Source organism: Syngnathoides biaculeatus, chromosome 22 (assembly GCF_019802595.1).
Source record: "Syngnathoides biaculeatus isolate LvHL_M chromosome 22, ASM1980259v1, whole genome shotgun sequence".
Classification (NCBI taxonomy): domain Eukaryota; kingdom Metazoa; phylum Chordata; class Actinopteri; order Syngnathiformes; family Syngnathidae; genus Syngnathoides; species Syngnathoides biaculeatus.
The window spans coordinates 15,127,574-15,140,972 of record NC_084661.1 but is presented as its reverse complement, the minus strand read 5'-3'; the positions used below and the strand labels follow the sequence as shown (position 1 = coordinate 15,140,972).

General features: G+C 48.5%; 1 protein-coding gene across 4 annotated transcripts in view; it reads right to left on the bottom strand.

The window, feature by feature from the left end:
- Nucleotides 1-448: 448 nt before the first annotated feature.
- Nucleotides 449-13,399, bottom strand: part of lrp2b (low density lipoprotein receptor-related protein 2b) — a 40,957-nt gene continuing 28,006 nt past the window's right edge. For 3 of the 4 annotated variants that reach the window (XM_061809424.1, XM_061809427.1, XM_061809425.1), the window contains 32 exons: nucleotides 13,039-13,334; nucleotides 12,382-12,898; nucleotides 12,162-12,317; nucleotides 11,899-12,069; nucleotides 11,599-11,822; nucleotides 10,850-11,027; nucleotides 10,566-10,762; nucleotides 10,245-10,490; nucleotides 9,898-10,023; nucleotides 9,679-9,798; nucleotides 9,480-9,596; nucleotides 8,528-8,644; nucleotides 8,265-8,402; nucleotides 8,067-8,189; nucleotides 6,447-6,575; nucleotides 6,223-6,354; nucleotides 6,017-6,142; nucleotides 5,795-5,938; nucleotides 5,568-5,733; nucleotides 5,240-5,368; nucleotides 4,835-5,055; nucleotides 4,566-4,748; nucleotides 4,281-4,400; nucleotides 4,100-4,187; nucleotides 3,310-3,374; nucleotides 3,050-3,230; nucleotides 2,090-2,156; nucleotides 1,886-2,011; nucleotides 1,683-1,778; nucleotides 1,363-1,443; nucleotides 1,189-1,245; nucleotides 449-793 (listed from right to left, as the gene is read on the bottom strand). In XM_061809424.1, coding sequence (XP_061665408.1) covers nucleotides 755-793; nucleotides 1,189-1,245; nucleotides 1,363-1,443; nucleotides 1,683-1,778; nucleotides 1,886-2,011; nucleotides 2,090-2,156; nucleotides 3,050-3,230; nucleotides 3,310-3,374; nucleotides 4,100-4,187; nucleotides 4,281-4,400; nucleotides 4,566-4,748; nucleotides 4,835-5,055; nucleotides 5,240-5,368; nucleotides 5,568-5,733; nucleotides 5,795-5,938; nucleotides 6,017-6,142; nucleotides 6,223-6,354; nucleotides 6,447-6,575; nucleotides 8,067-8,189; nucleotides 8,265-8,402; nucleotides 8,528-8,644; nucleotides 9,480-9,596; nucleotides 9,679-9,798; nucleotides 9,898-10,023; nucleotides 10,245-10,490; nucleotides 10,566-10,762; nucleotides 10,850-11,027; nucleotides 11,599-11,822; nucleotides 11,899-12,069; nucleotides 12,162-12,317; nucleotides 12,382-12,898; nucleotides 13,039-13,334 — 4,876 coding nt within the window. In that variant the 3' untranslated portion in view covers nucleotides 449-754. The remainder of the gene's footprint in view (nucleotides 794-1,188; nucleotides 1,246-1,362; nucleotides 1,444-1,682; nucleotides 1,779-1,885; nucleotides 2,012-2,089; nucleotides 2,157-3,049; nucleotides 3,231-3,309; nucleotides 3,375-4,099; nucleotides 4,188-4,280; nucleotides 4,401-4,565; nucleotides 4,749-4,834; nucleotides 5,056-5,239; nucleotides 5,369-5,567; nucleotides 5,734-5,794; nucleotides 5,939-6,016; nucleotides 6,143-6,222; nucleotides 6,355-6,446; nucleotides 6,576-8,066; nucleotides 8,190-8,264; nucleotides 8,403-8,527; nucleotides 8,645-9,479; nucleotides 9,597-9,678; nucleotides 9,799-9,897; nucleotides 10,024-10,244; nucleotides 10,491-10,565; nucleotides 10,763-10,849; nucleotides 11,028-11,598; nucleotides 11,823-11,898; nucleotides 12,070-12,161; nucleotides 12,318-12,381; nucleotides 12,899-13,038; nucleotides 13,335-13,399) is intronic. The other variant, XM_061809426.1, reaches the window with a different exon arrangement.

The following is a 13,399-nucleotide window of genomic DNA, read 5'->3' as shown; positions in this document are numbered from 1 at the left end:
TAAGCGGCTAAGAAAACGGATGGATGGAATAAAAATGAATGGCAGCAAAGTAACACTAATTGATTCAGTTCACGATTCATTACATTTGTGGGGTTGGCGGTTCAAATCTTCCTGCGTGGCGTTCGCGTGCTTATGTTTTTCATGTTGATTCTCTCGGTACGATTCCAGTGCCGCTTTTTCAATCTTTGTACACCGCAGCTACTGTTTTTATTTGCCTGTATTCCAGTTATTCAAGCTGGATACGAGGAAACCTTGATGGGTTCTGACGCCAGTTCGGAGAATCACTGTTCAGACTCTCCTCAGAGAGTCTTTAATGGGTCCAAGTGCATAACGTGGCAGAAGGACCTGATAATGGACGCGGTGATTACGGCTCCTCCGCCGCACAGAGACGAAAGCTTCGAGCGAGGACCGCAAATGAGGCACAGACGGCACGACTTGTTGAATCGAATGAAAGTGAAGCAGCCACATACTTTTATATCTTAATAACAAAAGAGAACAATTACAAGGGTTGAAATTAGTAAGAATCAAAATGTACAAAAGGCTAGAAAATAAACTAATTCATTAGAAAAACACATACTTGGATCAGACCAAAAACACGTGACTTATTTTACAAATTTGCTTATCTGATGCAGGCGGATCCACACAGAGTTCGAAAAAAAAAAAAAAAAAGAAGAGTACTGCGTAGTCTTTGCAACCTCAGCATCCTCAAGTGTCAATTGCGAAATGTTGGCGACGTCGCCCCCTCTCTCGCACGTCAGATCTCGGAATCGTCACTTAACAGATGCCCGTTTTCCTGCAATTGAAGACAATTAGTACTGATGTATATCGATCGCGGGGCGCAAGGTGAATCTGCCCACACTGTACATTACTCGTAAAAATGCCCTTGTACTACGACACCGACAGGACTTCACCGACCGTTATGTTCCGCAAGCCGGAAACGCGCTTCTCTCACAAAGAGAGTCGAGAGAAAAGCTAGCGATGGTTTAATAATTGATCACTTTATTTCCATTTCACAAGTTTTGCTATTTTCAGGAAGTCTTCTTATCTACCGCAATCTAGATCATGTTAAAGCTACCAAATGAAAAGAACGTCAGTATTAAATAACCCCACTCACAACTAAACCCACAAAAACTTTGGCGCGACCTTTGCAAAAGTTAATATCATATTTGAAGATGAATACACACTTACCGTGTACACTGGGTTTTTGAAAGAGACAAATCCTTCATCGCCGACGGGTCCAAATCTCTGTCAAGAAATCAAAATCGATTTAAAAGCCGGAAACAATCCCTCGAAAGAAGCCAGTTTCCACATTTAAAAAAAAAAAATCCCGCTATTGATGGATTGAAGTGTTTTTATGGTCACCTGCGTCCTCAAAGGAGAGGATGGAGCAGGGACGTCGGGGTCTTCGGTCTCCGAGCTGTACATTGGGTTCTCGAAGGCCTCCTGCAACATCAGCATGGAGCAAAAGTTCGAGTCAGCGGATTCTCACGCGGGTAACAAATGGGAGACCGATACAGACTATTTCCCGGAAAGGAACGTCATACGCGGGGTGTCATAACAACGCCGACTTATGTCCAATCGTCTGTCCACGAAAGCGAACGGCTATCGTAATGACGACCGCGACGGCTCTGGGACCGAAAGCGGGAACGGCGAGGCCGGCGATGCACGTCGGAGCGAGGAACCTTGTTGGAAGCCGCAGGTTTGGCGGGCGCGCTCTTTCTCGCGGGCTCGTCCGCAGCCTTGACCTCCTCCATGTAAAACGGATTCGTGATGTTCTGCTGCACACAGAGGCGCAAACAAGAACGTGCAGGTTATAGAGCACATGACATGATTTGTTTACACAAGGCATGATTACATTTATCTATTGTATTTATGTGTGCATTACCTGGGTTGAACCACTGGGAGAGGCTGCGGGGGTGGGCGTGCTCCGAGCGCCGGGTTGAGGTACGTTCACGTAGGACGGATTGTCAAAGCTCTTCCGCTCTGTCTCCACCATGGACATACATGGAACCTGAAAGGAGGAACCGTGGTGTGAAAATAAAAAATGAAAAATGATTTTGCAGCAAGATTGCCCGCGTAGTTCACTGACCGGCTCTGAATTCACCCTCGTCCCTTCGGGGTCTTCCGAGTCAGAAGCATTTGGAGGAGGACGCTTTCTGAATGACAAAAAAACAAAAACAAAATAAAAACACTGAGGGTTTGGATTATTATGATTACTATCAGTTTTTTTACAATTTGGTGAAGTGAAGAAAAAGGGGTTAAATAAGGATACAATAGTAGTAGAGAAAAGATTACCAAGGAAACGTGAAGACTTTCAATGAAATACAACCATTAACGTACGCCGAAAGAAGTAGGAACAAGTACTTATTATTTTAACCTTCAAAAAGGAATAATAGTCAACTCGTTATTTTCCCATTTATACTCCACCAGTGCGTGTATACCGTAATTCCTGGCCTACAGAGTGCACCTGGTTATAAGCCTCACCCAGTACGTTTGGTACATACTGTACGTAACCCGGAAGGGCCCACATTGAAACGAGATATTTACAAATAAAGACGGTACAGAGAGTTTAATGCTAGTGCCGTGCTAACGTTAACGCTAACGCAATGCTAACGCTAGTGCCGTGCTAACAGGGCCGGTTAAAAAAATAATATATACCGGTAAAAATCACTGAGACACGGCAGAAACACGCCAAGGCAGCGCTAACAACGAAGGAACAACGAGCTACCTTCCGGCAGGGAAAACTAATCGAAACATAAGAGCCCGCCTGAGTGCGCTACCGGCCTGTACGTCACTTCCTGCTTCTTCTCCAAAACAAATCCCTCGAGAGGATTTTCGTGGCGGAAGTTACAAAAAGCGTCAGTGCAGTGGAAAAATGGACGGGTCCATACCGACTGCTGTTTTTTTTTTTCATTAATAACACATTAAAAATCATTCGTTTCATGACGGTGGACCTTTAAACGTAGAGTGATCAGTAGAGGGTATTTTTCACGGGATGAATTTGATCAATTTTTTTTTTTTTTTTAAATCCAGTCTCACGTCATCTCACCTGAAGAAAGACAAGCTGGGCATTGAAGGCATAGATGGCATGGATGGCTTGGAGGGCAACGAAGGCAAGGAAGGAAGGCCGTCGCGGAGGCTCTGCATGACGTTGGACTTCTTCTGGCCAACGTAGACCAGGGCAATCAGCACCAGCAAGATGACGATCGTCACTCCGATGGCGATGCCGACTGCGAGGGAGACGACACGTTGGAGGGCGGGTCCAAATAAACTACTTGCCAGTGTTGTGTCGCGTTTGCGTCAAAGTACTCGATGAAGCCACCACTTCGTAGATGTTCGTCTGGCAGTAGTCACCCTCCCATTCTGGAGGACATCTGAAACAGACGAGACAAATACGGTGGGACAATGCACCATCCAGTGGGACGTGCTAAAATATTGATCCAAAGTTTCCCAAATGATGACTCTATAACACAGGTGTCAAACTCAAGGCCCGGGGGCCAGATACGGCCCGCCGCATGATTCATGAGGCCCGCCGTGGCGAATCACGGATGTCAACTTCAGTGATTCTTGTTCAAATCTGACCCAAAATTCAAAGTTTTCAACCATAAATCATATCGTTGATAGTATTGCAAGCGTTTTTACGTTACCAAACATCAACAATAGTAGAAAAACCCGTTACCCTTCGTTCCTGATTCCAAAAGTAATTCATGAATTTCACGTGTCAAAATGATGAGGCGATAAACGATGTTTATGGTTTCAGAGTCGTAACGGCCCTCTGATGGAAACCGGGAACTACAATGTGGCCCGCGACAAAAATGAGTATGACACCCCTTGCTCTATAACGTTGATTTTCTCGCAATTTACTTCCAAATTTAATTAAACGAAGTTCGATTTGCGACGTATGGTAACAATTTCACTGTCCTTTCTGCCATCTAAAGGAAGAGTATTTAATTGCTCGGCTTGTTACGATACGGTACTGGGATAGGAAGACGAATATAGCTCCATTTTCAGTAAATCATTTTTGGACCATTTAAGCGGATAAGATTTCACACACTTTGCACACTAATGTGGTTGCAAATCACGGCGTCGTGCCACTTACTTGCAGAGAGCCTTGTTGTCGTCGAAGTAGCACGTGCCGCCATTCTGACACTGGCACGGCGGCGGCATGGTGGGTATCGGATCAAACCCTACGAAAATGTCACGCTCGCTCATCAGCAAAGGGATTTTGGTGACGCAAATGAAATAGAACATTAAACGCTGAGGGGGATAAAATGGCGTACCGGCATCGCACTGCGTGTTGCTTCCGGGCACAAAGTCGGTGCCCTCGGGGCAGGCGCACGTGTACCCCCCTGGGCGCAGTAGACACAGGTGGCTGCACGTTCCCTTGCATGGATTCTTCACTGTGGAAGCATGCAAAGTGTTCTGAATTATTAGGGTGTTTTTTTCCATTTTTTTAAATTTTACATCATTAAACCATTTATTACACACATTAAGTGAGCAGAGCAGTGAGTGGGTCGTACCAAAATCATGCACATCAAATGGTTGTTTGCGTCTGTGTAGCTTACTGCCAATGGAGTTGTATCGCTGCTCCTGGTAGACGGAGACTTGGGTCAGCCAGGGTCCGGCAGTCAGTATCTTGGTCTTGGTCCCCTTGCCAAACTTGTCCTGCCGGAACACTTCGCCTTTCACGTCCGTGTTCCAGTAAACGTGGTCCTCGAATACGCTCACTCCGAAGGGGTTTCTCACGTCTGCAGACGTGGATCCAAATTAGGAGGCGGGCTAGACCGCAAACATCAGGAATCTTGTTTTTGTGTTTTTTCTTTCCTTTACTCACCGATGAAGACAGCGGTTCTGCGGTCCTCTCCTGAAGGCAGAACAGACTCAATGCGGTTCTCTTTGGAATCCGACCAGTAGATTCTGTCGTTGTTGGTGAAGTCGATGGCCAGGCCGGTGGGCCAACCCATGTTTTGCCCCACGAGGACTTTCCTCTCTTGACCGTCCAGCCAGGAGCATTCGATCTTGGCTGCTTCCCCACGGTCGGACCAGTACAACGTCCTGCAGATACATAACTTCACATATTAATAGACTCTTCTAATAGTCATAATGTTATTTTTATTTTTTTTTTTTTACTCTCGTACTCGAGCACATTTAAAAGTCTATATTTCTCTTGTACTTTTAGTTCAGTAAAGGAATCGATGCTTAAGTACAGACAAAGTACTTTTCCGAGCTCGGATCGTACCCTAGTCGTGGGTTGACCGCTATGGCAGACGGGTAGCCCACTTCGGTCTTGACTAGGTGCTTCCTGTAGCGTCCGTCCAACATGCCCACCTCTATCCTCTTCAGCCCGGAGTCGGCCCAGTAAAGGTTCCTGCGGGGGTAGAAATTACATTTGTTAAATATATTCAGCTACTAAGACCCAACCTGTATTTTTGTGAATTTGTTATTTCTTTGATCGTTTAGAGTGCGTACAAACATAGATACTAGGACAAAGAAAACACCTCACAAAGCCTCAAAAGGTCTCCCCAAATGTGGTCTTAAATGTCCTGACCTCACCACCAAAACCTCACCTGCCGACCCAGTCCACAGCGATGCCATCTGGTCTGGTGATGTACTTAATACCGAGGTCGACTGCGGTGCCGATGTTGTTGCTGCCGTCATCCAGGGAAGGTATATAAGCCCTTTTAATGGCACCTGGCACAGAGTCCTTGCTGGCCACAGTGAAGTACACCATACCTGATGGAACGCATGAAAATATTCAATATGTCTTCCTCCACATTCGGTCTCATTAACTCACTGAATCCGGTGTTGTTGTGGTCCCAGTCGTAGTCCAGCGCCACGATGCGCTCGGCCTCCTGGAGGAAGTCGTGGTAGCCCTCCGTCTGCAGGTTGAACCTCCGGATGCGAACGTTCTCGGGTAGGAGCAGCATCGGAGCGGCGCCTTAGTGAACAAACAAAGACAATTGAACTTCCATTTTCTCACAGTGGGCGAGAATCGGCGGCGCGGAAGTCATCTCACCTTCGGCCTCGCACATGTCGCCGTTGCCGACTTTGCGGTAACCGGGAGCGCATTCGCAATCGTAGCCGCCCTTGGTGTTCTTGCAGAGTTGAGGGCAGATGCCGAAAACCTCGCACTCGTCGACGTCTGCGGCGGAAAGGAGACGTTGTCGGGGCGAAGGCAACCCCAGAGCTCTTGATACGCGTAGTTGTGAGATTTGCGTGTACCCAAGCAAGTGTAGGTGTTATCCGGGTCCACTGTGTACCCGGGCCTGCAGGAGCAGATGAATCCGGTGCCGGTCAAATTGGTGCACTCCTGCTGGCACCGCTTCTCCTCGCAGTTGCGGTCGTGGCCAAAATCTGCATTTGAGATATTTTCGCGCAAGGTCACGACAGCGGGATTCTGCGTGCCGGGCCAACCCGATTGGGCAGAACATTCTTGCGCTACTCACTGCAGCCCAACTCGTCAGTGCGGTCCCCGCAGTTGTCGTTGTGGTCGCAGACGTAAGGCAGAGGCACGCAGTGGCCGTTGGTGCATTTGAACTGGTCGAGTGTGCAAGGTGGCAGCGTGGGCGGGCGGCCTGTAAAGAAGGGACCGCAGCGTCTTTTTGCGTCACTTTTGGCATTATGAAAATGAATCCGCAAGGACATTTGATGGTTAATAACAATCAGGCTTCTAGTTTGTGTCTGAGCCTCAGGACAGACAAAACCAAGAGGCAATACATATAATTCTTACTGTAATTCGCTCAGCATCCAGAATCCACTCCCCTACCGCAAGCTAGTTAATCCTCGCCCCCGACCACAAATAATTTGTTATGATTGATGCTTAAGCTGATTGCGCAACAATTCCATAAAATTTCCTTATCTCTTGTACGTGGCGGGGGCTTTATGTTCGCTGATGTCATTTTGTGATTGAGCCCTTCCTCTGGCCTTAGAGGGCAAAGTCAGGACATATTAGTGCCGTTCGGAATAATCTTTGGCAAATAGACGCACGGGAGGAATTTGAAATTCATCGCGTATCTGGTTGGGAAAACATTTTCAAAACAAAACGGTACATCCACCCGTCTCGAGCCTCTTCATGTTCTTGTTCAGCTGCTATTTCGCTGCTGCCGACTCATGTTGCCTTGCGTTGTAAATACGAACACACTGCAGATCTTTTTTTTTTTTTTTTTTCCCCTCCAAATCTATTAAATTGTTATTGTGCGGGCCTGCAACCCAGTCACTAATGAAAAAAAATTGAATTTCCCCAATATGGTTCGAATAAAGACTCTCTATTAAAGCTGCACAATCTAATTAAAGGGAAATGCATGAATTAAAACAACATGTCGTCTTGGTCTTGGGTCAGCTGGTAAAGCGTTGGCCTCACAGCTCTGAGGTCCCGGGTTCAATCCCGGACCTGCCCGTGTGGAGTTTCAATGTTCTCCCTGTGCCTGCGCGGGTTTCCTCCCACATGCCATAAACATGCGACATTAATTGGACACTCTAAATTGCCCCGAGGTGTGATTGTGAGTGGGGCTGTTTGTCGCCATGTGCCCTGCGATTGGCTGGCGACCAGTTCAGGGTGTACCCCGCCTCCTGGGATAGGCTCCAGCACTGCCCGCGACCCTTCTGAGGATAAGCGGCTCAGAAGATGGACGGATGTCTCATCTTTGTCAGACAGGTTCTTCATATTGATTTAGCTGAATAAACCCAGTGAGTAATGTTTATATTTACCTTTATCAATACTTAAAACTGTAAATATACCACAAACTATAATCCTAAAGCAGTTTTACACTCGTTTGATTTCAACAAAATGAACCCTAAGTGCGTGTTTATATGTGACAAAGAATCTCTGCGACTACCCAGGCTAAAATTAGCTCCTCCCCTACATACAAAGCTTGTCTCTCTTAGTCAACATATTTCCTTGGACCAACTTTTCTATTCAGACGGGATTTTTCACTGACACAAAAAAAGAAGCGAGTGGCTAACATCTCATTCAATTTTCCAGGTTTGATAAAATACAGATAAATGTTGACTTGTTAATTGCTAAAGCACGTTATGGTGAGACATGCAAGTGAGTGTTTGAGTCATACAAAGTTCCTCCTCCTCGTCACTGCCGTCTCCGCAGTCGTCCTTTTTGTTGCACAGCAGGCCGGAGTAGACACAGTAGCCGTTGGCACAGCGGAACCGAGACGGCATCTCGCATGTGATGTTCACTGTTCAAAATGACTCACATGGCGTAAATCATATTGTTCTGGTAATTCCGTTTGCGACATTATTGAAAAGCTCACGGCATAAAGCGAGTTGTTCATCAGATCGGTCCCCGCAGTCGTCCGTGCCGTCGCACACCCAGGCCATGTTCAGACACAGATGGTTGGCGCACTCGAATTGGCCCAGAGGGCACCATCGGCCTCCTGGGTAACGAGTGGCTAAGGGAGCGATCGACATCATTCAAACTGTTTAGACACGTTGCAATGAGCCGACATGGGGGAAATTATGATACGCTTTGCTCGCATAAAACAATGCACGAGATGACTTTCGGATGTTTACTTACGACAGCTGGTCTCGTCCGATAGATCCTGACAGTCGGGGCGTCCGTCACATTGCAGCGCAGCGGGGACGCAGTGACCCGAGTCGCACTGGAATGTGCCTGGACGACACGTCTGCAGCTCTGGAAAAGAGAAGGCAACAACACGTGAACTGAAGCACGATGATTATTCATAGAAGAAGAAGAATTGTCTTCAACTCAACATCCCTAGATTTCCCACGGCATATATAAATGTATGAATGAATTGTATTGAACACCTTTTATCTCCAAATATCGTCAATTTCACGTTTTTGGTGCGTATGATACGATCGCAATATCAGGTATAATACAAATATCATACATAATAATATAAATATATAATACAGGCGGCACGACACGTGGATTAGCTGGTAAAGCGTTGGCCTCACAGTTCTGAGGACCCGGGTTCGATCCTGGACCCGCCTGTGTGGACTTTGTACGTTCTCCCCGTCCCTGCGCGGGTTTCCTCCCACATCCCAAAAACATGCAACATTAATTGGACACTCTAAACTGCCCCAAGGTGAGATTGTGAGTGCGGCTGTTTGTCTTGATGTGCCCTGCGATTGGCTGGCGACCAGTTCAGGGTGTACCCGGCCTCCTGCCCGCTGACAGCTGAGATAGCCTCCAGCACTCCCCTCGATCCTTGTGAGGATGAGTGGCAAAAGAAAATGGATGGATATATAATACAAATTTGATCAATGGAACTTGATAACGCAAGATAGCTGGCACTTTTTGACTACTTGAAATGTACGGAGTGAGTTTTGGAGATGCAAAGATTCGGCCTGGCAGCAAGGGTATAAATACTTTTTCTGATATTTTTGTTGGTTGATGAAGTTATTTTTCTAACGTGAAGTCGTAAACGTTGGGTAATGCTGAACTGAACGGTCACGGCGCTTTGGAAATTCTGCGTGACAGAGTGCTTTGACGAGGTGATGCTCACCGCAGTCTCGCTCGTCTGAGTTGTCTCCACAATCGTTGTCATGGTCACACACCCACTTCCCGGGGACGCACTGTGCATTGTCGCAGCGGAACTCGCTCTCCGAGCACGGCCTTGGCTCTGAAAGGAACATGCAGCACGGTTGCGGCTGTGATTTAGGTGAAATTCTACCGCAGCGGGAAGTTTGAAAAAGGTCACGCACGGCAGTTCCTCTCGTCCGAACCGTCGCCGCAGTCGTTGCTGCCGTCGCACTTCCAGCGAATGGGGACGCAGCGATGGTTGTCGCAGCGGAAATCGCCCAGGGGGTCGCATGTCACTGCCTCTGTTGCGAGACAATAAGAAAAAAAAAAAAGAATTAGACCAAAGGAAGTGACCACCAAAATCAGGACATTTGTGCACACTCCGGAGTTGCAGTACTGACCGCAGCCTTGCTCGTCGCTGTTGTCGATGCAGTCGTTTGTGCCGTCACATCGGGCCCACTGAGGAATGCAGCGGTAGTTTGTTTTGCAGGAGAACTCGGTTTCGTCGCACTTGTAGTCTGGGCCCACTGGGACGGTGGGGGAGATAAGATGTGTGGTTGGAGAAAGCGGCAAAGGGAGTATTTCTACACACACACACACACTGGGCACAATATTAGGTACACGTGCACCTGCACAAGGTATGAATTTAACATTTAATTAACAGCACCACTTTCTACTTCGAAGTGACAATTATCAGATTCGTCTGCGTGCACGGGCGCCCGCGTGCGACCTCATCGGTCTCACTCACTGCAGGTGTCGTAAGGCTCATCGGATCCATCGCCGCAGTCGTCCTGCGCGTCGCACACGTAGCTCGACGGAAGGCAGTTCCCATTGGCGCACTGGAACTGTCCCGGTCGGCAGGTCCTCTGGGCGCAGGTCTCGGCGTCCTCGTCGCTGCCGTCTGAGCAGTCCTTTGAGCCGTCGCAGTGCCACGACATGGGGATGCACATCTTGTTCTTGCACTGGAACTGGTTTTCCTCACATCGATGGTCACCTAAACGGACGACATATTTGCCTTCTGATCCAAAGAGTCGCATGACTATAAAAATGTGAATGTCCCCTGACGTACTGCAGAGAACGGCGTCCTCGTCGGAACCGTCGGGACAGTCCGGGTGAGCGTCACAGAGGAAGCCGGGATACGTGCAGTTTCCATCTTGACACTGGAAGCGGCCGATGGGGCAATGGCGGGGCGGGCAGGTTTGGGGTTCATCTGAGCCGTCCCCGCAGTCTGACTGGCCGTCACACTTCCACCATATTGGAATGCATCTGCAGTTAAGTGATAGATGAATGAATGATGCGCTTTTGGACTGTGTTGATATTATAAAGCTACAATATCAAGGACACTTTTCAAACCTCTCGTTGTCCCCGCAGCGAAACTGGGTGCTGGAACAGTCTGCAACACATTTGATCTTGAAGCCCTGAGAAATTGCAATAAAGTGATCCGGACACTCGCAGGTGGCCTTCTGCCCACCGGGCGCAATCAGACACAGATGAGTGCAGGTCTGGCTGTGGGACGAGCACGGGTTTTCACCTGAAAAAAAAAAAAAAACATTCAGATTTACCACTGCAGACAATATGTGCAGTAATTCCCATCATCTGCTGCCCAAAAATAATGATATGTTTTCTGTGTGTGTCTATCTTCATTTCCTGCAAGTATCTCAAAAACAACAGTCACTACCGGGACACGTCGGTGTACAGAGGCTGCGTTATACAGAATAACAAAAGTGCACTTGTTTGCGCCGCCCGCATTGTCAATTCCGGGTTTTTTGGAGGGGTCTTTCAAATAGACAATAACAAAACGAGTCATGTGTGGATCCGCTGCTTGCGCCGTGCGCATTATGTTATTTACGGGTTTTTTTCAGCGCCGTGGGAATTCACAACAAAGCATGTCGTGGGTCAACTGGCCCGGCCGCGCGCAATATGTTATTTCCGGGTTTTGTCGGGGGCGTTCGAGTGCCGATTTTCTTTCGAAAACAGAAGCAAAAAGAAAAAAAATCTCGAAGTTTTCGCTCGAAAACCGATTTGTTCGAAAATGGGGACGTTCGAGAACCGAGGCTCTAGTGTATTGGGAACACTGAGTGTACAAATACAAAGTCTCCTACTTCGTGGCTGCCTGTAGGGGTGGCACACATGAAGGTCATACGGTCGGTGCGTGTTATTGCCCATGACCAAGCGCCCTGCACCGGTGTACTTGTGGGCCTTTTCCACAGAGTGCGTGTTCCAGTCTGTCCAGTAGACCGAGTCCTCAAAGAGGGACACTGCAAAGACGTGTGGCAGTGTACCAGCTATGGTCCGGTGTCGGTTTTTGCCATCCATGTCTGCGAAGCTGCAAAAAGATTGAGAGATTACTGCATCTGATGTACGGTATGCATAAGACAAACAAGCGGTCAATGTCAACTCACTCGAGAAAGTTAAGGTGGGCATCGGCAAAGAAAATCTTGTTGGTAGCGTAGTCTATGGTCAGGGCGCTGGGCCACTCCAGCTTGGCTGTTATAATGGCGCTGACGTTGGTTCCGTCCATGCCTGCTCTGCCGATATACGGCGTGTCTGCCCAGTCGGTCCAGTACAACCACCTGGCACCGGGCAACGCAATATTTTAAAAACAACCGTGTCCGAAGTCTCCAACTTCTTAGCTGCTTAATGTTCAATATTTGCATGTCGGTACCCGTATTTTGGGTTGACAGCCACAGCTCTCGGTCGGCTAACGGTGTAAGTGTGGTTCCCATCCGTGAAGTGGCCGGCAATCAGCTTCTTCATGTGGCGCCCGTCCAGCTCCATCACATGAACGGAGCCGTAGTAACCGTCCACCCAGTACAATTTCCTGAAGAACAAATTTAGTAGCATTTGATTTTGTGCCTTTCACTTGTAACTTCTCAATTGCGCACCTGCCAACCCAGTCAAGTGCCAATCCCTCCGCACCGAAGACGTCGTTTTCCACCAGCACCTCTCTGTCGTACCCATCAAAACGCATCCTCTCGATCTTTCCCGCTCCCGCGTCGAGCCAATAAAGCTTTTTCTCGGAATAGTCGAAATCCAAGGCCACCGCATTGGAGAGCCCCTGCAGCACTATGCTCAGCCGGGATCCGTCAGTGGTCAAGTTACGGATGTAGTAGCGGTTGGTGTACAGCAGGTACGGGTTGATGCCGCTGTTGTGACGACAGGTGCGCCCGTCGGGTTCCCGCAGGTACCCCGCCGCGCATTTGCAGTGGTAGGAGCCGACGGTGTTCTCGCAGATCTGGCTGCAGACGGACGGAGTGCCGACACACTCGTTGAGGTCCTCGCAGGCTTTGCCGTCGGCCATGAGCTTAAAGCCCGGGTTGCAGGAGCAGAAGTAACCGGTGAGCGTGTCCGTGCACAGCTGGGCGCACTGGTGGACCGAAGGGTTTCGGCACTCATTGATCCCTAAATAGAGACAAAGATTTAGAGTTGGGTTTTATTGTCACTCAAACGATTACACAGATGTATAAACATTTCTGTTTTTAGAATCAATGAATCGTATCCACTTCTATTCGACATGTTTTCTCTGAGTGCCGTTTCCTCACCGCAGCCTTTTTCGTCACTGTTGTCCTGGCAGTCCTTCACCCCGTTGCACACGCTCTTCACGTCGATGCACTCGCCCGACTTGCACATGTACTGCTGAGGCGCGCACGTGGGCTGCGGCGTCACGCACAGGCTGGCCGCTTCGTCGGAACCGTCCAGGCAGTCGTTATCACCGTCGCAGGTGTAAGCGGAGGAGATGCAGGCCCCGTTGGCACAGGTGAACTGGGTGCTGCCGCACGTGTCGTAAGTGCAGCCCAGCTCATCGCTGCCGTCCCCGCAGTCGTTCACGCGGTCGCAGCTGTTGAGGATGTGAACAATTTCGTCAATTCCGCCTCCGTAGAAATTTTTACATCTGTTACAGTG